At 44.5% G+C, this 25,674-nt stretch overlaps 2 protein-coding genes across 5 annotated transcripts in view; one reads left to right on the plus strand and one right to left on the minus strand.

Moving 5' to 3' along the window:
* The window catches only part of LOC126336299 (26S proteasome non-ATPase regulatory subunit 1), a 330,884-nt gene that overhangs the window by 156,296 nt on the left and 148,914 nt on the right, over positions 1 to 25,674 (plus strand). The gene's annotated exons all lie outside the window — the stretch shown is intronic.
* LOC126336300 (5-hydroxytryptamine receptor 2A) overlaps positions 1 to 25,674 on the minus strand; it is a 40,033-nt gene that overhangs the window by 7,163 nt on the left and 7,196 nt on the right. For all 3 annotated transcript variants that reach the window (XM_049999841.1, XM_049999838.1, XM_049999839.1), the window contains exon 3: positions 540 to 772. In XM_049999841.1, the coding sequence (XP_049855798.1) occupies positions 540 to 772 (233 nt within the window). The remainder of the gene's footprint in view (positions 1 to 539; positions 773 to 25,674) is intronic.

The raw sequence follows: 25,674 nt of genomic DNA on the forward strand, positions 1-25,674 counted from the left end.
TCTCGCACTTACCAAAATTATCTTGGAAACACACTGATATTTACCTGTTTAATACAGTATTAAGACGACTGTGTTTAATACCTAAGAAAGGGGAAATGCTTGAACGAATTTCTGGCCAGTACCAGAAGGTGGTCCTTATAGACTGAAGGTTAGTAATATATTTATGAAGTTATGTAGCAGCTAAAGGCGTGCGTAAATGTATTTCATTGAAAATAATTGTCCACCACTTTCTTCGTTTTTCTTAGTTTGCCTTGCTGGCAATATCCCTTCGTGAGGAGTAGCTACTCATCAATTGGCAAAGCAGTGAACATTACAGTGACGATTTCGGAAATGTAAGGGAGGATGGGCACATCGGAGTTTTTGGTTTTTAGAATTCTGTCCGTTGTTTGACACTCTTTGTGCTACATCATAGTGTGGAGAGAGAGAGAGAGAGAGAGAGAGAGAGAGAGAGAGAGAGAGAGAGAGAGAGAGTGCGCATTGGCGCTGCTGACTGTGAGGCATCGACGCTAGCGCTAGCTAATGTGGGCGCAGCCTCTCACCTGGGAGTACATGAGCGAGAGCGGCAGGCTCATCGCGATGGACAGCAACCACACGAAGACGATCTTGAGTGTGACGCGGCGGCGCGTCTTGTTGCGGCCGAACTTCATGGGGTAGCGCAGGCTGAGGTAGCGATCCACGCTGATGGTGGTTAGGTGCATGATGGACGCCGTGCAGAACAGCACGTCCAGGCAGATCCACGCCAGGCAGTAGACGGGCGCTAGCGGGAAGTAACCTGCGCACAACAGCAGCGGTCGTCAGTAGGCGTCCACAGCGCGGCGCTAAGCGTGCCCACTCATCTGTCCGTTTCCCTTCACAAATACCTAAATTTCTCCTCGAAATCGTGGAAAGGGAACGAGTGACAACGCGGGACCGTTCGTGTTTGATTCTTCTCCGCTTCGTCGCCAAATATAAGGAAAATATATTGATTATCTCGATGTAGTTCTTCCACGACTCAAATTCTCCAACACAGTCATCCGATTCTCTCCATTCAAGCCTCAAATTGCGAATATATTGTTTCCTGTCGCTTGTCTTTGACGTGCCTTCTGGTGACGAATACAGGTCGTTGTGTTCACAATACTAAATTGTACATGTACATAAAATGAAGCTTATTTGGTTTCCTAGTATTTTACGAAGTTGTAGCTTTATATACTTGGACACTTAAAACTAAGAAAATGTTTAAAATTAAGAAGATAGGAAGATAGAGAAGAGTTTAGAGTTATAAAATGGCACCGCCGATGCTGTTCAGGAGGGGATACCTCAAAAAGACATTGCGTCTCCCGCTCCTCGGCAGTCGCCGCCCAACCAACTACTGCTATCCATCCGACGGCAAAGACTTCCGCAATACTTCTGAGCCTCGCGCCCTCACATGGGCGGTGGGAGATTCAACATCGTCTTCAATAGCCCCTTGATATAAATTAGCACTTTGCCGCGATGGCCAAAGCAAAGCGTGTAACTGCCGCGGTAGTCTTCGCCTGCGTCTACGTGCTGACTCCCACAGTTTTAAAGCCGACGTCAGATACCACTTTTGTCGGGCAGGCTACGTAGAACGGAATCGGACCGCTAAAAAGAACCTGTGCATTTTTGCAGCTCTCGCCAAGCTACACCGATAGATACGTAAGCGAATGAAGATTTCCTTTAAAAAAATCAACAGTCAGGTTGCAGGTACGGTAAACTACACTACGGGCATATTCCATAAATGGTTTGAATGAATCAATTCGAAATCGAAAAATTCTTTCCTCTTCAAGATTTATAATAGTGATTCGTGTGAATTGGTATGTGATTCAAGCGAACCTCACCTTAGTATTTACAAGTTAGGCAGTTTTTGTAGCAGTACACACAGACGAGCATTCAATTTTTTGAGCACCTTCAATAAAATTGTAAATCGGCATTTCAGTGGAGACGGCTCGCCAGTTCAGATGATGATCTGAAGGTGACGATTTCGAAGGGAACAGCAGGGAGCACGGAGATGCGAAAAGACTCGGTTGAGAAGAGGGGGACGGGGATGGGCATGGACATGAGCGGTGGAGGTTGGCCTCTGTGTTTGAGTTTGGAGTCGCGGCATCGCTGTTTGCTGAGCGCTGCGGGCAGCCGGCGAATTTGGAGGGCCACAGCTGCTGCTGCTGCTGCTTCGGCGGCTGCTCCTGCTGCATGCCTGACAGCAACTCTGCTGCACTGGGCTACCACTCGATGAAGCTTTAGCAGAGAACCTTGAAAGTGATTGTACCCTAAGCGGGTAACGATAACTAATTTGGGACCAGTTGAACCATTATACTACAGCGTGCCTTCGCTTCGATACACAAGTTATATATAAATGCTGGTATTTACGGCGTAGTTATCCTACTGCCAGCATTTGAAACAGTATGTATAATTTATGTATATGTCCCAAAGAACACACACACACACACACACACACACACACACACACACACACACACACACACACACACACACCTACCTATAAACAGGGTGACAGTTATTGAATTATATGAAAAAATAATGTAAATTAGCTACAAACTACGGCGTGCGCACACTTTATTCAACATGTAAACGTCACTGCAGATATTCTGATTTAGGTTATGACATGTTCGATATGCCTGCCATCTTTGGCGATAAAGTGGCGCAGACGAATAGCGAAATTCTGCATGACCTGCCGAAGAGTCGGAACATCGACGCTGTCGATGAGCTCCAGAATGGCTGTTTTCAGCTCAGAAATGGTTCTGGGGTCTTTAATATAGCCCCACAGCAGTCGAGGCCCATGCCAGGGGGCTATGGGTACCACAGAGCCAGAATATTATCCTCAAAGTGCTCCTCCACGACATCAAATACTCTTGTGCTTCGATAGGCTCGAGCTGCGTCTTGCATGAATGACACATTGTCAAAACCAGAGTAGCTTTGAACAATGGGGATGATTCATCTCCCAAAACCTTCACTTCCCGTTCGGTAGTCACCGTGTCATCAAGGAATATCGCACCGATTATTCCGTGATTGGACACTGTACACGACACAGTCACCGGTTGAGGATAAAGAGACTATTCGATCGCGAATTGTGGATTCTCTGTTCCCGAAATACCCTATTATTCCTTATTGACGCAGCCATCCAAATGAAAGTAGGCTTCGTTGCAAAACCAAACCATGCAGCGCATACTAATTCCCATCGTGCCTCGCGGCCAACCGTACAGTTGGAACGTCCTAACGGAACCCGTTTAGAAGTTACGACGATTTTATTTTATATAGTTCAGTAATTGTCAGTATATATATGAACGCTACATCACTGTAGTTTTCTTCTCAAGAGCTATCGAATGCAGTTATAAAAAGTGTACGGTTCCATTAAAAAAAAGTATTTACTTCAATATCTCCGTCGATACCAGCGCTAAAAACATTAACCAAACAAAAATATATTGGGCCCTCGATGCTCTAACATTGGCCGAAAACCGCATTTCGATATGTATAACCGTTCCCGAAATAAAAGCAGTGTTACGTCTTACTCACCATGTAGATATAAAATTAAGACGAAACGGTCAACAATCTCTTCACTACAGTTGCACACCAGGCCTGAACTCTTACGGGAATCGGCGAAATGCCGCGAGTGATGAGGATAATGGTCGAGGGGCACTATATCAGTATTGGGTGGATAGGATGAGAATTTGGGTCTGACACGAGGCGTGCTTGGGTAGTCCGTGCAGTTGCCATGATCACTGTGTCTGTCATTCCTTCGTGTCTTAATGTTTAATTTAGTTGACGTAGATATCGAATAGTGACCGCGGTGTGCTGGCATCTTCCTTGCACCCTCCTCTTCTCCTAGAGCTCAGAAATTACCGTAATAAAGCGGTCATGGTACCTAATTAATAACGTGTGACAAAAAAAGGACGAGTTAATTTGTTCTGTTTACGCTACGTTGCTGGTATTTTTAATATCGGTAGCTCGAATTTGGACGCTTCAAAGTCAGTATAGTATACGTTTACATTCATTTAGTTTACATCATGGCACATTCGACGCTTGCATGATGGCCCATACGATGATCAGGATCTGTTAGTTCTGTTGAAATATGGCAACATCTCCACAACCACTTGTTACAATTCGTGTATAGCAGACGCAAAGAGAGAGAGAGAGAGAAAGAGAGAGAGAGAGAGAGAGAGAGAGAGAGAGAATTGCTGGCATGCATTTCATTATTTTCTGTTTTTTAATAAGTTCTCAGTGCCTTTTATTCCAGAAACTTACTGGACCTGAGTATGCTGCAGAGTAAGACGGGACATTCTCCTGGAAAACCGATTGAGTGGCGAGGGGGGTGTAATCTTAAATTGAAGACAGAGAGACAGTGCGCGCGCTTGCCTGGAACCGCTGCTGCCTGCAGTGTTAGAGGTCAGGCTTGCACGGTACTCGCAGCGCTGGCACGTAGGCAGCCCCGCAGTACAGGTCTGCATTGGGCACTCAAAACCCATGCCCTCTGGAGCGGCTCTAAATTTCAGCCTCATGTGCGCTATCCCTTAAGAGTGCTAGAAATGTGACAGATTTGTTAATAAACGCTTTATGAAATATTAAAAAGGTTGCTGGTCCTGTATCAACAAAATATTGAAACTGAAGAACTACTATGTTACACATTATTGTGGCAGGTCAGTGAACTTTTATTGGATGCTACAATACACTTTAAAGTAAAACGGGCGCATTATACTATTTTTCATCACACATAACCCCTGTATACAGTGGTCAGAACGTGGTACCAATCGTTCAATCCCTCGACGGCAGAAATAGGCTACTTGGTCCTTGATCCATTCCAGGACCGCTATGTGGACGCCCTCATTTTTTCAAAATCTGCAGTGAATCAGTTCTTCGATTGCGTGGACGTGCTCCTCAGACGTCGATGTCGCTGGAGTTCCTTCCCGATAGGCATCACACTTGTTTGTGCGATTCGTTGCATTTGGTCCGTATGGCGCCAGAATTTGACAGTGTATCTCTTTGCAATTTCCGCGTTTTGTCCACTAGAATAGTACTGTCTCGCTTACGTCGGCCGAGGAGACGTTTCCACTTCATTCGAACACTGTGATGCACCGGTTAATCGTACCGCAAAAGAACTGTCTGTAGGTAATTTTTGTCCTGTCTTCTGACAGTGTTCCATTGTTGTTGCACAATTGTCTTGGAAAGGAAATTACACACGTCGTCCCAAACTAAGTCCCCTCGTACAAATGGCATAACTTTTGAGCAGAAAGCTTCGTATTACCCGAATTTGAACGCGGTAGCTTCGCTGAGCACGCTCGCTTAGGTATGGCGCCCTTGGACCTGCTAGTTGCAGCGGCAGTGGACCGTCTTCGAGTCCCTTTTCTGAAACTCTGATTAATAGCTCTTACGTGTATATGGCTAATCAGTTCCGCTGCGCAGACTTGAGGCCTCTTGCCGTTTTTACAGGTTAGTACGCTCTCCTGTTGCGCCTTAGCCCGGACACTAAAACAGGTTTTCTAATTTCAGCCTAGCCGTCGCTACGTAGCGAGCGCATACAGCTGATAGGGCGGACTGCCTGACACATTTGCTGAGATTTCCCACCATCTGTACTGATTTACGATGTCTCTTGCTAACAAAGCGTTGTTTTTTCAATATACATGCTTTTTGTTTTTACATATTCAGGTAAACGGAATGTCAGTCGCTTTTATTCTAAAACGCAAGTGCCTTCAAAATCGAATGGTTAGAGTGTCAACGGAGATGTCTCTACATTCACAAATCACTTAGCGATTCTTAAAATATGGGGTGCAGCATGGCATAGTTTGCGATGATAATACATTTACTTCATCCATCGCTGCAGACCCCAAACACATTATCTAAAAAATGGTTACAGGTACATCTATTGAACTTGATAATTTCGTGCAGCGTGAGTTATTTACTTTCGATGTAGACGATATGCTAAGACTTATCGTGTCGTTCGTTGATATTTTTGGGTTGTGGGATGGTTGTCGTCGTGGGGTGGTGGTGATAGTTGTTGGACTGATGTTCCGGGCGTCACCCGTTTTCAGGGGAGGAAAGTTACTGCTCGACGCCGTTGTCCCTGCAGTGTTGGATGGTACAATGATTGTAACAGCAAAATCGCCGAATCATCACTGTCGCAGAATACCAAACTAAAATTATTGGTATTTGATAGCGCTGTTCTTGATTGAACAGAGCAGTGGGTTGGAGCCGTATTTGCCGTATTTGCGGATATGTTCTGTGTGTGTACATTTTACGTAGGACGTGCTATTTCATTGAGTGCATGTTCATTACCTATCAGGTTGTTGTTGGCCGATGTGTCCTGCTGAAACTTCTGAGACGTGAGAACGGGTTGAAAATTTCCAAGACTTCACCACCAGGATACCATGACGACGACGACGACGTTGTACGAGATGGCTAGCGGCAGGGTCTCTCACAGCAGTGGGATCCACAGCTTAGTTCAACTTAAGGGGGGATAGGACGTCAAACGGGCCGACTTGGAGCAGCAGAGTCACCACAGGACATTTTAATTTCTACTGTCTATACTTCTACAAATGAATTCATAAAACTTTGTTACCATGACCAGGAAGGATTGAGGGCTCACACTCATTGCAGTGCAAGTTCAAAAACGTAGCAAAATACTTTTTTTACATGTGAAACTTCATCATTTTTTCACTTATTACTGGCTGCATTTGTTGCTATAGGTACACTTTTCTTCCTAAGGAAGAGAGACTCTTTGATGAATTTTTCATAGCGTACAAACAGTAGTTACAGGTGTATGAAACTCTAGAGTTTTCCAAATCTATTAAAAAACTATGGAAAAAATTTACATAATTAATTATAAAACTTGTTTAGAAAAAACATGAAATTTAAAATGTAACATTTCATTCATTTTTTCATAAATTAAATGACTTCTAGAGTTTCATACACCTGTAACTATGGTTTGTATGCTGCACAAAAGTTATCGAAGAATCTCTTTTACTTAGGAAGAAAAGTGGACGTATAGCAACAAATGCAGCCAGTAGTAAGTGTAAAAATGATGAAATTTCACATGTAAAAAAATGTGTTTTGTTACGTTTTTGAGCTTCCACTGCTATGAGTATAAATCCTGAATCCTTCCTGGTCATGCTGTTAAAGTTTTATGAATTTATTTGTAAAAGTATAAACAATGGAAATTAAAATGTGCTGTGGTGGTTCTTGTGCTCCAAGTCGGCCCGTTTGACGTCCTACCCCCCCCCCCCCCCCCCTTAATCCTCATTGTTTGTCTTAACTTATTTCAGAAGCTGAGTGCAGTGGTTCCGTAGACTGAGAACAGAGCTGTTGAATTTTCAGCCTCGCCGGCTCGCCGAGTATTTGCGCTTGCTTCAAAGTATGTCGCTCTTGCGCTGAAGGATGAAGGTAGTTCTTCATTGGACGTAAAAGATGCATACTTGACTATCGTAGGTGCTGTCATTTCTGTCACATTTATGAACTGCTATACGGTAACTACTGTTAACCCAGATGCTGCACGTTTTTGTGGAACTGAAGGTTGACTAACATAAAGTACAAAACAAGGACGACGATGGACGGTATTGGTGTTAAGCTGAAGAAAGCGCTCTAATCTAATCTGCACCGCTTGGGTCTAAAGGATTGTGTGGAGACGCGCACAAACAACGCAGAATTTGACGATAAACGCTTTTTCTCAGTAGAAACAAAATCTCGTTAAAACTGAAGAGCATTAGCCCTGATTTCACTTGGCATTGTTCACCCGTGGATAATACGGGAAGAAAGCGTAGTATACTACAAAAATGAGTTCTCCACCACACGCATTCTATAAATGTGGATGTCGAACCCAGCGAATGAAATTTGAGAGCAATCGATCGATATGTAATTTAATAATGGGAACGGTAATCTGACACACGACTGCAATTGACCATTTTCAGAGTTAGAGGTTGTTCAAATGTTACGCTATGGTCTGTGGAGAGCAAGTTGTACTTTTCTTCTAGAATTTTAGAAAGCAAGCCAACAAATCTCAGTGTGTATTAAGTGACCTTCATATTACGTGTACATTAATGTTCAGTTGATACGCTTGCAAACCCAGAGTTCGAAGGAGAAAAAAAGTTGGTGAACTTTTGCACCATCTGGTACAAATACACGAATATTCATCGCCAACTAACTTTGTGCCAGTTTCTCGTTTATTCAGAGCGAGTGTTGCGCTCCACACTGTAAAAATGCTTCCGCGTCGGTGTATTGCAAGCTTTTTCTGAAGCCTTACAGCATACTGTTCGGCGAACTACTGATTTACGCATCTTACCTATATTAAATACTGATTTACGCATCTTACATATATTACATACGCTGATGACTCAACACATTATGACCAGCTATTAATGGGGTGTTGACTCAACTTTTGCAACGCAAAAGCGTGCTGGAAGATGCCATCTCCGTGGGGGACGACATCAAGCATGAAGGAATGCAGGTGGTCCGCAGTAATATTCACGTAATCCAGAGCTGTCACACTACATTTAATTATTACCACAGGTACCCATGGAAGTCAATGTCCTCTATAGCGTAATACTGCCCCTATCAGTTTGCGTCCATGACGCAGTATATGTTTCGAGCTGCCGTTTACCTGGATGATGTATTCGGACACGACTATCTACCTGGTATAACAAGAAACGTCAAAACAGTTACATTGATCCACGGTCCAATGTCGATGATCCTGTACCCACTACAATCCTTATTTTTGATGTCGTTTGCTCAAAATGGGAACACGCTGCGGAGCCCCGTTCTAAGTCTCCACTGAACGTTGTATTCCATAACGCTTGTGCATCCACCAGCATTGTACTGTGTCGTCAGATGTACCACAGATTGCCGTCTGCCCTGGTTTACAGGGCGGGAAAGCTTCCGACATCCACGTTGTGTGACGAGGCGCGGACATCCAACTCCTTTTCGTCTAATCGTGGTTTCACTTCCCTGCAACCACTGTCCATAATGTCCCACGACATAAACACGCGAACAACCGACCAGCTTCATGTTGTTGACATGTTCGCTCGTTCCCAGGCGCCGTACCACAACAAAATGCCCTTTGTCAAGTTACTTATGTCAGTGGGTCCAGCACACTGGACTCGCATTCGGTAAGCCGACGTTCAAACCCGCGTCCGGCCATCCAGATTTAGGTTTTCCGTGATTTCCCTAAATCTCTCCAAACAAATGCCGGGATGGTTCCTTTGTAAGGGCACGACCGATTATCTTCCCCATCCTTGACATAATCCGAGTCTGTGCTCAGTCTCTAATGTCCTCGATGTCGACGGGACATTACTCAATCTTCCTTTCTTCAGTGGCTCCGCTGAAATAACTACCTTATCGCGCCACATACCCGTAACGGCAACATGCAGCATTGAGTCTCCCAGTTGGTAGTGGTCAACTTTGGCTGATCATTAAGTATACTACGACCATCTTAACGGCGTCACAGCAACTGTAGGATTAGGGCGCATGGAGTCACATCTTTGCATCCAGGGCGACTCTCATCCATCAGGGACGTACTTTGTCTGAAATACGATTTTAAAATGTGAACTAAAGAAACAGTCGCTGGCGAGCGGTTGAAAATACCCTGGTGAGATCTAAGATAGGGCTGACACCTGCACTCTCGAGTAGATACAGATTTTAATTTTCTGTGTTACGGTTCTACATATGATGTGAATGACTCTGCAGAAAAACATTCGGATCTAATTGCGTTGCAAGTAGAAAAATTGAGGCAGTGACAGGTTGTATAAACCACTTACAGTTGCAACCGCCGTAAATGGGGCGAGGCACCGTTGATTGTAAGGAAGGGTGAAATAAAATTAGAGGCAGTAACAATGAAATTGCTGACACCAGTTCAGAGCCTCACAAAGTAGGATAATATTGAAAATAAAGGAATACAGAATGAGCTAGAAGTAGAACAATGTATTAAGGGTGTAAATAAATCGGCCGCGTCGTATCGAATTTACGGATAGCTGCGTATTACAAAAACCATCGTGAAGAAGGCAGTGCATGTCGGAAGTCAGTTTTGCCCAGTGGATGGCCGGAAAGTGTCGGCAAAGGTGAGTAGGTGGCCGCCACTGACTCGCTTTTTCGCCTCTTGCTGTCAGAGCTGTTTTGACAGCTGTGGATTTACGTGCGCGACCGCTTAATGGCGTAACGTGGCCTGCTGTGCGAGGCGAGTGGGTGGCGGGAGGGAGTCGGGGGTGGGGAGGTTGATCGATTGAGGAGGCGAGGCCAGGCCAGGGCAGGCCAGGACAGAGCGGACCCGTCGCCGGTACTGCCATGGCTTCACCACCACCACCCCCCCCCCCTCTCTCTCTCGTACATATTTTTTTTTTATCTCAGCCGCAGCTCAGAGCTGGGCTGTACGTATATAAACAACTCGTCTTTGCCCCCTGCGACATCTCTCTCTTGTCGACCAACTTCCGCCTGACCGCCTTAAACAGACCGCATACTCCTGCCACGTTTCCACATTTTCTTCTTCGCTCTTTCTCTTCTAATTGATGATTCAGCATGAAAATTAACTTCATGTTGCACTTACTTATACGAGTTTTAACCATCTGAGATCGATAATGACCGTTTGCTCAATATATTGGAGAAGATTGCAGACCTTTAAAAATATTGACTCTCGCACAATACAGATTGTATCATAATTAATGGCGTAAACGCATACAGTTGAAAGTACACGTTACTGAAAGTAAAAGCCGGCCGGAGAGGCCGTGCGGTTCTAGGCGCTACGGTCTGGAGCCGAGCGATCGCTACGGTCGCAGGTTCGAATCCTGCTTCGGGCATGGATGTGTTTGATGTCCTTAGGTTAGTTAGGTTTAATTAGTTCTAAGTTCTAGGCCACTGATGACCTCAGAAGTTAAGTCGCATACTGCTCAGAGCCATTTGAACCATTTGAAAGTAAAAAATTCTTAGTAAACATAGGGTCGAAAATGCATACCTCAGGAGCTACGAGCACGTGCTCATTTTCTCTACTTGGAAACACATCTCTTCTAATGAAGAATTGCTCTTAACTTTAACGGTACGCATTTTATAGCAAATGTTTGCTGGACATTTTTTCTTGTTTTGGTCCATACTACTACTTCCCAAAATGTGGAAAGCCCCAAAATGTGGAAAGCAAAGAGCTTGCAGTAGAAGAGCTTAGCTTCACAGTATCGAAGGCGAAAAATTGGCGGCGCCAGGGTCCTGAATTTGCTAGCGCTGACATTGTCCCTCCTTTCTTTCTAGAGTGCGAGTCTCGGTTTGTTGATGCAGAGCTTCGAGCTACCGCAAAGACTTGGGACAAGGGCAAATTGTCAGAGGTTACTAGAGAAGAAGACTACGGAGCTTAACACGCGATAAGAGAGCAGTGCCCTTTATATAGTAGCGGTTGCACAAACATCATACGAACCACATGAAAGCAAATCAAAGGCATCATTCGTGCAGTGAACACAAGAGATGCACCGCTGACCAGCTGGTTGTTTAAAGTTGGTTTCCTGTACCACAGGATTTCCTTCCCAGACTCATACGTGTGGCGGAGGTTCCGTAATGGTTTGGGCTGTCGTGCCTCAGTCTTCAGTGCGTCCAGTGGTAAGGTCCGCAAAATCGTTTGGATCAAACGTATTTTTTTAATGATGCTACGTTATTGCCAGCATTCTTATAACCCCCCCCCCTCAATCGGCTGGATCAATTAGTTAAACAGGAGGAGGAAACAGCACGTCTTCCCCTTCGTCAAGATTCGCCAGATTTTAGAGTTAACATTGAGTGGTCAGTATTCAGGAAACAATTAAGGGTTCTTTTCTGTACTGTCTGAAAAAATGTAAGTTTTATTTCGTGGAATGTTATGGAACCCAACCTAGGCATTATTTGGTATTAATATGTTTAGACTCCAGAGGGAATTATGGTAGTTTTTGTCGTTCATAATGTTGTGTCTGCACGCCGTAGTATCTGTGACGGAATACTACTAAGCGCGGTGCTGGTGCTCTACCGAGGGAGATGAGCGAGCTTTTTGGAAGAGTCCTACAAAGAATGACAGAAGCACTGGGTAGGGGACCGGAGCAGTTGCCTGCGCCGGCGGCTGTGGCTGGCTGTAGAGAGGCAGGCAGGCAGGCAGGCAGGCAGTCAGTCAGTCAGTCAGTCAGTCAGTCGAGGCGCATTGTGTGTAAGCGGGGTGTATCGTGCGTCCACACAAGAGGCACGATAAAATAAATCAGTCGTTCGAGGGTGGAACGGTAGAGAGACAGCTTGAAGGTGATTCATTGAACCCTCTGCCAGGCACTTTATTGAGAATAGCAGAGTAATCACATAGATGTAGATGTTTCAGTACGTTCCTGTACAAACAACGAACTGGCCACCAACCAAATCGCTCGAACAAGTTCAAACTGTCTGTTTGTACTAAATCAATTGCCAGCACTACTATTACCTCGGTGTAGGACTAACCGGGAAGAATTTCTCCTCAAGACTTGAGGAAAGCTGCTGCAGTGCGTATAAAACAGAATAACGAGTCAATAGTTGCTGACAGTCTCAAAACAGGCCACTGAATTGGCAGTACAGAAATGGACTTCTGGATAGTACTTGTTGATCCTAGAGGCATCCTAGAAATCCTTGAAATATAGGAGCCTCTGATGTGACACTCTCAATCCATATTTACCAAAAGAAAGCCGCACACTTTCGAAATGTCCAATGTGTCACTGAAGCCGAGAAAATATTCTGTGCTCGAAAATTTACATTGGCACATGCTGTTGAGAAGACAGTAGATGAATGGTAGCTTTCCATAAGTTTGAATATATCTTTTGCAAGGCGAGTGAAAGGTGCCCGTTAACTGTCTGGGAGTAAGTACACACTATGTCTGTTGTGTTCTTCAGTGTCCGTCGCTGTTGCTGCAGAGGTGATAACAACTCGTCCAATACATAGCAGCGCAGTGCAGGAGATTTCCGAAGTTAGCTCAAGGGTAATAAGTCCTATCTGTGCTCGCCTCTGAATTAACGAACGTTTTAGTCGTGCGATGGACGAAGGTGAAGGCGGAAAGTTAGCTCGATAGCATTTCGTTCCGTTTTACTCGCACCATTGCATCCACGTAGCTTAGCGCGACGAGTTAATGGCTCACATGTTGTGTATTACTTACAGACTGTCAGCGGGTGCAAGTTCAAAGTTGCCTGTATAATGGCTTCCAAGAACAACAAAAAGTTTATTTTCAGTATTTCATATAACTATTGACCTGATTTAAAAATCTATCATAGAAGATATATAAGCCTTAACATAGCAGATAAAATGTGAAAGAAACTCTGAAAATGTCTTGGTGCAGTATAACTCGTGTTGTGCAAAGTACGCAGAATATATTTCTGCAGTATTTGAGAACTAGACCATTTAGCGACTTCCAACTACTTTCAAACGTAAGGGAACTTTGTCACCTTCACCCCCCCCCCCCCCCCAACAAAATGATGAAAGAAAGAAAACGTTTTATCGCTTAATACATTTTCGCTGGCCGCGCAGTAAAACTGTCTGATCGTGCATAACGTTTTAGTTTATTACTTCTTTACTAACAACTGCACTCGCAGCACATTTTGCCGACGGTATCCACATACACCACTGAGTGTACCTGCAAATTTTTCGTTTTGTGTTACGGCTAAAAACTCAAGTGTTTGATAACACTGCTGGTGAGTAGGAAGAGGGAGGGAGGGAGGGAGGGAGGGAGGGGGGGGGGGCAGAAGGAGCGAACTGCCTGTTGCCTGTTGTGAGGGGTTGGGCGTACTGCGTAAAAGTGGTGCTAGTTTATGAGTGAGTGACTGAGAAACACACTCACCGGCGCAGTCAGAGGTCCGGCTACGAAGCTTGCTGCGGCGTCCGCGAGAGCACAGCAGAGCCGTGACGTAAAGCGACGGTCGATGCTGAGGCACTGTGGAGTGCGCGCCTGCCAAAGTTCTCACATGATGACCTTTTCGTACCTACATTTACGTTTTCTTAAGTGCCACATTTCGTACCTAAAACTGAGTTTGAAGTGTTATTTGAGTACGCCTGCGTTACATATGATGTGCTATATACTCCAGGCAAGAACCTAGTCCAAATCCACATTATTTTCTACCATTTTTGCAAAGGAAGTATATATACGGCTACTGAATGTTGTAAAAGTGGAATGAGTCGTGTACGCGTAGGAAAACACACAAGCGTGTTTCCCAAGAAGCCAGATGCTAATGAAGGCGCCTTTTAGATGACAAAGAGTGTAGGGGTGTCATGTGCCGCGACTACGGGACAGCAGCTGGTGCCGCTGGCTAGAGGTGGCAGGACTCGCGAGCGCTGCTCTTTGTGTACACATGACCCAATGTACGTCCGTGTGCAGCTGAAAAAAATACAGTTCACATCTTGTCTCTGCGTTTCGTCTCAGTTTACTAATAAGCGTCTTCAGTCACCAGGAATAGGTACACACACACACACACACACACACACACACACACACACACACACACACACACACACACTCAAAAACAGGTTTCATTGCAGTTGTTGAATGTGTACACTGGGCAGAGGAAGGAAATCATGAATACAGTTTGTACCACTTGCGCACTTTGCGATGACTGGCGCGCGGGTCGCGACTTGTGGCTGGCCAGCCGTAGGCTGCAGCCTAGATAGGCTAAACAGCGCTGCCTGCGAGGGGACTCGTATGCTGTACTCGTGGCACGCGAGGATATATGAGGCGACGACATTAAGGACACCAAAGTGAAAATGCGCAGTCCGTAAGTTTTCGATTCGCTAGGCAGATTGAAATTTTCAGTGACATTTCACTCTTAAGAATACTGCTGAGGAGGCGGCATCTCATTGTTCTTCTAATGGAGTACGGTACCAGCAGTAAATTGAACCCCCTATGCGCTTTCACAGCTCCGTCGCTTCATCAGAGTCACCGGCAGAGTCCGAGTCACGTATGCATCGTCCGTGATGGGCTCTCGTCCTCTTCTCCGGCGAATATCAACAAACCATATTCACATCTCCTCACGTTGCTTTATTTGTAAAACTTCTGTACTTTGCTTTTGAAAACCGTGTTAGTTGCAGTGAACCCAAAACTGTTGCAAAATTCCACGAACTTTCCTCCGCTTTTAGTCGTACTGCCTACGCGTATGACTTGTAGTCCCTTTGTTAATCAGTAGAGCTAGTAATACAGAAGCCTCACCCTAATTTGATTTTATTAAAATGTCTGTAATTACTTACCAAAGCAAAAAAGCACTAACCCTTCTCCGAAGGCAGCATGGTTTGCTCCACTAGTCTTTTCATGTACTGTTAAAAGGAAAACACGAATCTGCAAATGTGCGCAGACTAGCAAGTACTGTATTGGATATTTCAGTCGACCCCTGAACTTAAGACATGGTTTTATTACAGTGCGGTTTTAACAAAGAAGGCAATTTATAAACCGTGCAAATTATCAATAACGCATGCATTATATTGTGATGCGGAGAATAAAATATAATTGCTTGGCTGATATGTCCATACATCACACTTTGTTTCCAACATTTTTAAATCTAAAATGTCTGTAGTGTGATTCGAAACGTACGACTTGGATTGTGCTGTTTTGCTCCGAATCTTGTTGGAAGAAAATCCATGGAAAAAAATTCCTGACAGAAAACGAATTACGTAAAAATTAAACTATTCTTATGTCTCACCCCATAAATACTGGCGGTGATACACGGTTGAAAGAAGCGGAGTTTATCTGTATCTGCTTCCACGTTTTATGCAGTTATTAGTCAGCCAAATGACTGTAAAAAGCCAAAGACTTGTTAAAAGGACCTACGATATGTATGGCATTCACGAAAACTCTTTCGAGAGAACTGCCACAACAAAATTTAGAGAGACGCGTTGTGAGAAAGAAGCAAACTGGACTATTTGAATGAAAGTGAATTAAGCTGGCAACCTGGAAAACAGCAGCTTTGCCAAAAACTGTGATGAGATCGAACAATATGGGTAATCGTTTAAAAATACACAAGTGTTTCTTGTGCGTCGTCGTAAGAAGTTCATTCGTGTATAAAGGTTTGCAACTATAGTCATTAACATCGAAGTGTTGAAGCCCGTTGATTCAATAATTTCCTCAATTAGTGAACGAAGTAAGTCGTTGCACTCCGTGATTCAGGAAGCCTGTCTGAAGTGTCGGTATTACGTGTCTCATGTGTTGTGGACGCTGTTGAACGGTCGTGGTCATACCTCCACTGCGTAACCTTCACGTCTCTCGCATGGGCCGCACGACAGATGATACCGCACATGAGCAGGGAAGCCGTAAACATGATTTAAATTCGGGTTTACATCTGTATGATACAAGCTCAACCCAACTGGAGTTCATTGTAGGTTCATAACGATGCTCTCGTATCCTGATCTTTTTTCAGTCGACGATAGTTTCATGTGAGATGAGGTGCTGCGATAACTTTCGTTTACTTGGAGGGGAAGAAGTAATTTCATGCTCAGTTAAAAACATAACTAATATCCCAAGAAACTGTGCTCTCATTATGCGGCAAAAAAATGAAACGAAAACTAAAATCATTCATGGCATTTCAGTACCAGAGAATGGATACATTTAAATTGGAAGACGAGAGGTTGTAAAGCAGAATTTAAATCTATTTCATTGTTGGTGAATTCAAAACATTTGCGGATCATTCGATTGTTCTGGTGCGAGAGAGAATTGTACCTGCATTTGCCGATTCCCTGCTCAGTGAAGAGGCAACCGCAGCGAGGGAGTGGCAGCCGGATACACGGCAACCACTCATCAGCGAGCTGCAGATCACATTATGGACGTGCATTAAAACTCGTTGTGCTTGCCTGCCTAACGTGAGGATAATTGCGTTATTTTAAACTCACTGTGATGAACCGATAATTATAGTTTGTGCAGGGCCGTATGATGCAGTCGCCAATCCCACTGACTCATTACTGCCGAGCAAGCTAGGAGGGTGACAACAGACTAGACTCGGCCGATTCCATCGTAGTTACTTGTTGAGTGAGGTATTGCTCGCATTCAACGTCGTCGCTTTCGGTAGTACTCGAATAAGAGACATACACGCAGTTTTGTGAATAGCATCGGCAGTCCTGTTTTATTGCCTATGCACAGTGTAGGACCAGACGGCACTGCTGCCCATTTAAGGTGGTAGGAGCAGGTTGTCCTCGATGACCCCTTCTACGGCCGTTTTACCGTTGCAGCTAACATTTTGTGAACTGGCGAAGGGACATACCTGTGGTAGGTACACTGACCTTTTGCCGAACGTCGCAGTGGAAGCGTCTCCACAGTAGTTGTATAGTTCACAGGATAGAGCCATTAGGCCTGACGGTCGGCGTGATAACGAAACTTGTGTTGGAAACTACGCTTAAGCTGCTACAAGTAGTCGAGAAACAGCCAGAAAAATAATGCATCCTCGCCACTAAAGTAAAAATTTAAACAATGCACAGCGCAAGCGACACGAGCCATTAATTACCGATTTCGCTCCTAAAAGGTAAATTTGAAAGTGTTGTCAACAACACAGGTGTTTTACAACGCTCCAGTGTGCGTAGAGAACAGTTGAAACTATTATTTAAAAGTAGAGGCTACGTTTCTCTGTGCCTCTGCAAACCGAGCTTATACCGCGTGTAAAGTATCTTGCCGTGGACGTGGCGTCAATCGCTAGTATTTGCTTCCTGATTTATACATCTACGTCTTGTGCTCGAGTATTACAAGACCGGCTTTCGTACTCATGTGTGTCAGTTTACATTTTTTCGACATTTAGAGCCAGCTGTCTGTCATTCATCACAGCTAACAGAAATTGTTTAAAGTCATCCAGTATCCTTTTATAATCATCAACGACGACACTTTTACATACACTGAAGCGTCATCGGTAAACCTTGGTAGATTGCCACTGATCCGTCTGATAATTTTTGTGTATAGAGAAAAAGAGTGGTCCTGCCCCGCTTGTAGCGACAACTTTGTCAATTACTAATACTCCTCTTCGTGGACAGGGTACTAGGTTCAATTAGGTAAGAAGTCTTCGAATGACTCAACATGTCTGGGACCTTTCCCATATGCTCTTACCTTCGTTAACAGCCTGCAGAGGGGTACGGTGTAAAATACTTTGCGGAAATCTAGCAATTTGGAATCCTGCTTGTCTTCCTTGATCCGTGGTTCGGAGGATAACTGTCCGGGTAAGTCAGTTGGAGGTCGGAGGAAGGCGAGGACGGAGCACCTCACCTCCAGTGGGCGGCAACGGAGCGTATTAGCGAGAGCCGCGACGGCGAAAGTCGTGCGGAGGCGGGCAGCGCCGATGAGCTCGTCCGGCGCCGTCCCAGCGCAGTTTGGAGTGCGGCGCCGCACACAGCGATTCCAGTGAACTGCCTGGGGAGGGTCGCACAGGACAAGACCGCGGATAAAGTTTTGTTAGGGAACACGTCCCCGGAAATGTTCAGTTTGGGCATGAAATAAATCTGAAGATGGGTTCTCGTCCAGACCTCCCGCTTCACGGGGTGCACACAGCGGAGACGCTGCACTCCTGACCTGTGTGCTTTACAAAAGCTGCTCCTCGAGGCGATCCTGTTGTTTGTTGCACAAGCTGTATCCATGACACTTACTTCCATACTCACGACCCACAAACCCAGGTACGTGTCCGTGCCAGTACAATAGTCAGCCCACCTGTTTACGAACGCATCAGTCCGTCGTCGCCGCCGTTGTCGTCGGAACAAAATTGTACGTGATGGACTGAGATAATCCACCAAACTTTCTCGATATTTGCGGTCGTGCAGCTGTACCACTCGTACCGACGCACGTGGTGGGAGATCGAAAGTGATCCCAGCTCCAAACTTATTTAATATCCAAACGGTGTTCCCGGACATTGGTTCGTTCTCAGAACTTGATCTAGCGTGTCTCCTGTGGAACTACAAGCCTGTAATAGTAGTTGAGAAGGACGCTGTGTATCGATTAGACAAGTACCTCGAGCAGGACATGCTCCTGCTGTTGACAACATTTTGTTATGAAACTTGGGCACCTTGTCTAGAATTGCCCTGGTTTCAGAAAGTGGCGGCGTGTGCTGCAAAAAATGTATGGACTGTAAGAATCGTCTGTGTCCATTGCCAGTGACCGCAAACCAGGAGACCTACTAAGCAGTGGCTACATCTGCCATCGCCCGAAAGCGGTCAATTGCGAAAACGCAACTTTGGCAGAATGGAGGCGACATCTCGGAGCAGTAGACGACGTGAACTGTAGCGTCGAAGTCGGAGCGGTGTGTGTCTCGCGCATCGCCCACACATTTGGGGGGAACGAGTTCCCAGGAAGGACGTGCCGTGAAATCGAAAACAAATTATTTTCTCTGAGATACACCACAATAAGTAACATATTTAAAAAAAAAGGTAGATATAATTTGCGATCTCGTAGCTGTAGCACGGGAAAAATAAGAAGACTGAAATTACGCTAAATCTGGCCTCTACTGAATTCAGTAAGTAGTTGTTACGTGAAGTCCGTCGTTGAGACTAGTGGGTTGTTCAAGTTGAGGTATGAGGAACACGGACGCTTGTAGGCTAACAATTTCGAATAGTCAGCCATAGCCGTGAATATCTGCTAAACTGGCTGCTGTCGGGAACTGAAGAAGACTTCATAGGTTTGCACATGCGGCATAAGGACAGGAAACTGGATAGCCTATTACAGAACAGTGAGAGAGTCCGATTATGGCGGGAAAAATGAAAATACGTTAAATAATGTAAACGTTTTCTTCAATTAAAATGAAAGCATCTTTTTTTTAATTTTGTGGATCTGCAGTTTGTGATTATCTAATTCAATTATAGCGTCACTGTTGGCACTGAGTGCGTGGCGAGATTCGAACTCCCGGTCATCTCCCTAGGTGAGTGAATTATATTTCATAATTGGTAAGAATGTGTTTGCTTTATTGATTATACCGACGAAGTGCTCAGTTGCGCTACCTGCGTCTTCCCTGGGGGAGTACAGACCGTCCATGGAAACAGCTGTTGTGACGCTGTGTACGTTGACAAACTCCATACCCGATTTATTTTAATTGATTTTGTCTACTGCACGAATGGTGTTGAAGACGATTTTAGGAAGACATGTCTACTAGGAAAGTGGAAACGAATCTTTATAAGTCTTTATATCTTTTATCGCTTTTATAAGATTCTTGTAATACAGGGAGCGAAAGGCTATTTACAATTTGTACAGAAACCAGATGGCAGTTATAAGAGTCGAGGGGCATGAAAGGGAAGCAGTGGTTGGGAAGGGAGTGAGACAGGATTGTATCCTCTTCCCTATGTTATTCAATCTGTATATTCAGCAAGCAGTGAAGGAAACAAAAGAAAAATTGGGAGTAGATATTAAAATCCATGGAGAAGTAATAAAAACTTTGAGGTTCGTCGATGACATTGTAAGTCTGCCAGAGACAGCTAAGGACTTGGAAGAGCAGTTGAATGGAATGGATAATATCTTGAAAGGAGGATATAAGATGAACATCAACAAAAGCGAAACGAGGATAATGGAATGTAGTCGAATTAAGTCGGGTGATGCTGAGGGAATTAGATTAGGAAATGAGACACTTAAAGTAGAAAAAGAAGTTTTGCTATTTGGGGAGCAAAATAACTGATGATGGTCGAAGTAAAGAGGATATAAAATGTAGGCTGGCAACGGCAAGGAAAGCGTTTCTGAAGAAGAGAAATTTGTTAACATCGAGTATAGATTTAAGTGTCAGGAAATCGTTTCTGAAAGTATTTGTATGGAGTGTAGCCATGTATGGAAGTGAAACGTGGACGATAACTAGTTTGGACAAGAAGAGAATAGAAGCTTTCGAAGTGTGGTGCTATAGAAGAATGCTGAAGATGAGATGGGTAGATCACGTAACTAATGAGGAGGTATTGAATAGAATTAGGGAGAAGAGGAGTTTGTGGCACAACTTGACTAGAAGAAGGGATCTGTTGGTAGGACATGTTCTGAGGCATCAAGGGATCACCAATTTAGTATTGGAGGGCAGCGTGGAGGGTAAAAATCGTAGAGGGAGACCAAGAGATGAATACACTAAGCAGATTCAGAAGGAGGTAGGTTGCAGTACGTACTGGGAGATGAAGAAGCTTGCACCGGATAGAGTAGCATGGAGAGCTGCATCAAACCAGTCTCCGGACTGAAGACCACAACAACAACAAGATTCTTGTAGAGTAATTCTGATGGTAAAGGCTTGCAAATTGAAACTCTGTCAATTCTAGTGCTTTTGCAGTGCGAGATGTGGTTGAACCCATGTTTTTATATTTACTTCATCGGACGTAACGTCGCATTTGTCATTGATGGAATCAAATGCTGGAAAACATGTGCGTTGTGAGTGAAAGACGGTGGGAATGTGGAAAGAACATCGTGGGGGGCACTAACCTATGCGGGAGAAACTGCAGCAGCAGCCGATTACCTCGCCTCCCTAGGCGCTACACGTCACAGACGGGCCGCCGGCTGAAGCCAGCGCAGCACAGCGGCGAGCGGCGACTCGGCAGCTGTGCTTTCAGAGGCGGCGCGCCATTTGCGTCGCTGTGGGGTGGCAGGCCTTTTATTTTTCGGAAGCCCGAATCAAATTTGTCTGCCGACATGAAAGGGACGGCCCGCGATGCGCGCATCGATCTCGCGTACACTAGCGGCGCGGTGGCAGCGCCGGTCGGTGGCGGGACAGCCGCTGGGGTCACCCTGCGTTCCGCTCTCCGCTCTCTCGGTCACATCGTATTGAGCACGCGGTTCAGATATGTCAATGTGAAGGGAGCACACCGAGAATCCGCATTGACATATACCGCGTTCAAATAACGTCGTACGTGCACCACGGATGCATCTGCTACCGTTCAGCAATACAAAACAGCTGACAGAAAACTAGACAAGTGCCAATATAAAGCCACCAGTCTCTACTGGAGCATTCAGATCGACTCCAGCCGTTACTGCTACTACTACTACTACTACTACTACTACTACGCGGGGAAATACATCACGGACAAATTATTGTTGTAACGTTTTCGCCTCTTACACGACAGTTTATTGACAAAGATTACAAAACTCGGGTCGGTATTGGTTTAACGTGAAACTACCACCCTGTAGATGGAAAGACTAATCGACGGACCAAATTCGAGTTCCCTGAAGCACCGTACATCTGCAGAAGTTAGAGGGACTTTAGAGGGACTTAGTTACGCGAAAGTAGTTCAAGAAGAAACAATCAATATTTTATCAGATTCACGCCCGTCATTGACGCTCTTATCTCCTACATACCGTGACAGATTGGAATCGGGGCTCTATGGAACGAAAAACTATGTCGTCTTACGAAATTAAACGGAGACGCTACGTCCAAGTAATACGTAAGCGCCTATCACGTCCCTGGTAAAAAAGTTGCAGACGCAGCAGAGATTTTATAGTGAGGTTGGACGGCTTCGATTTAATCACGGTAGACTCCGGCAACATCTGTGCCGTCTCAGCATGATTCCATGTTCTTCATGTGAATGTGGCAATGGGCAAGATGTTAACTATATTTTCTATCGGCTGCGATAGAATATATCAAGAAACCACAATAGTGCTGCAGGATGTACCCTCAATGCGGTACCAACGAACATTCAAACTATTTCAGCGAAGAGGAGTGTGTAAACTCGTATGCTGCTTTATTGCAGAAGTTCAAATAAGAATAGGAAAAACGCTTTTTATATTTTATATATTATAACATCGTAAATAATTAAGTATGATCAGTGTTCTCTAGCCTTTTTTCATGTCAATTAGTCTATTTTAATTTTCTTAGCTCGTGGATTTAATTTCATGTTAAGTGAATGTAATTGTAAATTGTTTTTTAACGGTTGCAGGCTGTCAAACATTTAAATGTTTAAATTATTTCTGAGGCTCACTTGATGTCCAAAAGCCACATACATTTTTTTAAAAAAAGTCTTGTCTACACCACAGCAAACACAAGCGAACGTGCATCACCGAATCAGAATTCTGTCTAGTGTAAACGGTAGGCGAGTGTAGCGCTTTCGGTGGCGATCGGTTCTCATTCGCTTTTGCTCGCTCGTGTTTCGCTGGTCGGCGCTACCAGCAAACAGAACGCCTGCTATCTACTGATGTTGACACGAGTTGAGTGAGTGATAGAATAGTGGGGAGAGAATGTTATATTGGTGATACAAGAATATAGATAGTATACACCCTCGTTGGATTCGAGAGATCCACACAAGAAGTGACGAAAAATAGATAAATGTGATTGGTAGAAAATTGCCGAAGCAGTGAGAGGTCCAACTGCGGGCGTGAGAAAGACAAAAATTCATTAGTTACTTCCATCAGGCGGGAACGAAGCGAATAACCACAAGCTTCGTATTTCGTTTTATTAAAAAGAACACCACAATACATTTCCTTGCAAATGGTAGTTGTAATTACATGCCTTACATGTCACTGTTGTTTTAGAGGTTTTCCGTGTAATAACCGCATAAATAAAAATATTTCCCGCAATCTCTCTGTCACCCTTCTAAGAAATTATATGCCACATTTTATCAGGAGGTCTATTGGACAGGTTGTCTGTGCTCTTCACATTTCATTAATCGCACTTCGTTGACATTATCTGACTGATAAGTACTTTAACAAAATCCTTGAAGTGCTTAGCATGTCATTACGGACATCACAAACTTTCTGATATATAAGCAGCTATTGAAATGCGAAACAGGTACCAACGTTAAGGCCTGCAGTTGCTAATACCCTAAGTTAAGATGGTAGTCTGTATTCAGTTTATATATGTCTCGTTGGTAATTGACACTCTCTTAGATTTTCTTCTCAGTTGTAATGAGAAACATGCAAAAAGCACCAACGAACATATGTGAAAAGTTTTGGCTTAATGGTAACTAAGGCTGAGCTGAAATTCATTGTTGAGGCACTACCTCCACGCGTTTCACACTTCCGTCAAAATTCACACAGATACATTCGTCTTCCGCTACGCCATTTTGCATGCATAATAACCATATCTGAGTATCGAAATTTCTAATCGTGGTTCTAACTAGCGTCATATCGAGTGAAACCTGTACGAGGGTTATTAGTTGGAAAAGTTAGTGCGCCGCGCGGGATTAGCCGAGCGGTCTAGGGCGCTGCAGTCGTGGACTGTGAGGCTGGTCCCGACGGAGGTCCGAATCCTCCCTCGGGCACGGGTGTGTGTGATGACCTTAGCAGTTAGCATTTGAACATTTTGAAAAATTAGTGCAGCCTTCGTACTGTTTGCAAGATCTGCTCGATCTCTTTTTGTCTTGCTTTCCCTCCAGTGTGAACGCTTGTTCACAGATAAATGGGAAAAAATAGTGAACACTAGCGAATTGTTCGCTTCGGTGTAAACGCGGCTTTAGACTAGGCAAAACCGACGTCGGAATTCCCTGCTTAACACCGTAGTCAGTCACTCCTTTCACATGGAGCTCCCAAGACCGGATTCCGTAAACCGATATCCCAATACCGCTTCTGGGTAGTCATGTAAACATTTCAAAATTTATTTTGAAAATCCACGTCTAGTTGCCGGTTTTCCAATTCCGCAATCTATTTTCGCTCCCAAGTAAATGCAGCCGGTTTTGAAACGTGCTTGGGTTGGTAAGTTACGTCTTGTTTTCAGGATATCTGGTTAATATGGACTTACTGTCCAGTGCAGAAGCAGAAATACTAGAGTGAGTATGAAGCTGCCTGCCTGTAATGTTTAGGTTTATGTTGACTAAATCAGGAACTGGATCAGCTCATTCCCAGACGCCATATATAACTGGGCTAGCACATCAGATTCAGACCTTAACATGTAAACACGACAGCGAAAAACGATTTCCGAATTTCGGTTTTCGAAACGTAGTGAGAGTCGACTTTTAAACCCGGTACATAACGCTTGGCTGTTCGCAGGCATCAGAGTTGTTTTCGGGGACGCATATGATCGCTGATTGTTGATTGTTGGGAAGACTTTTAGCTCACCCTCGACAGAACAGCCATACAATGCGTGCACTTAGATTTATACGGAATATTATTTCTCTCTATCAGAGTAAAGGTGTATACCAATCAAAATTTATTGCAGCATCTTAAAGGAAGTGCAATTCACGAAGGCAGCTGCTTGAAAACCAATCGTTTTGTCATTTCTATCTTATTTTTCGTCGGTGGTTCTTACAAAGTCGGATGAACGAAGAAAATAGAGGAGATTTAGAGATATCTGCCAGATTCATAAGGGATTCACTGACAGTGCGCTTGGGAGTGTCCCACCTACTCAGCAGTTGCGGACGGAGACGCTAAATGAAAGTGTCTTGCACTGCAGAAAGTGTCCATCTCTAAATTGCAATTCTTCAGATGTGTTACTTTGTAACTCTTAATTATGTGTTGTCGTGACAACCAATTACGGCTAGATTCGCATCGCATCGATGCAACAGACGAACTGTACGCTCCGTAAGAGGTTGCGACGCGGACTAGAAACGCCGCTGTATAGGAGGGCGATTTGCTCCCTTATAGGCCGTTGGCCGCTCTCGTGACTGCTCTACGATCAAGCTATGAATCGGGCTTTTCTCGTGGCTTCCAGTACTTGTCTGCGTAGAAGCAAGCTCGATAGCAAGACAAACTAGGCTCTACGGCGTGGGATATCTGTGACCCGTTTCATACACACTCCTGCACATACATGTGTACCAGAGAAGGATGTCAAAATAGTTGCCGCTACATGATCTTTTCGACTATTATCTACGACAGATTGAGATGAACTGATGGTGCAGTTAGGAAGGCGC

Source organism: Schistocerca gregaria, chromosome 2 (assembly GCF_023897955.1).
Source record: "Schistocerca gregaria isolate iqSchGreg1 chromosome 2, iqSchGreg1.2, whole genome shotgun sequence".
NCBI lineage: Eukaryota > Metazoa > Arthropoda > Insecta > Orthoptera > Acrididae > Schistocerca > Schistocerca gregaria.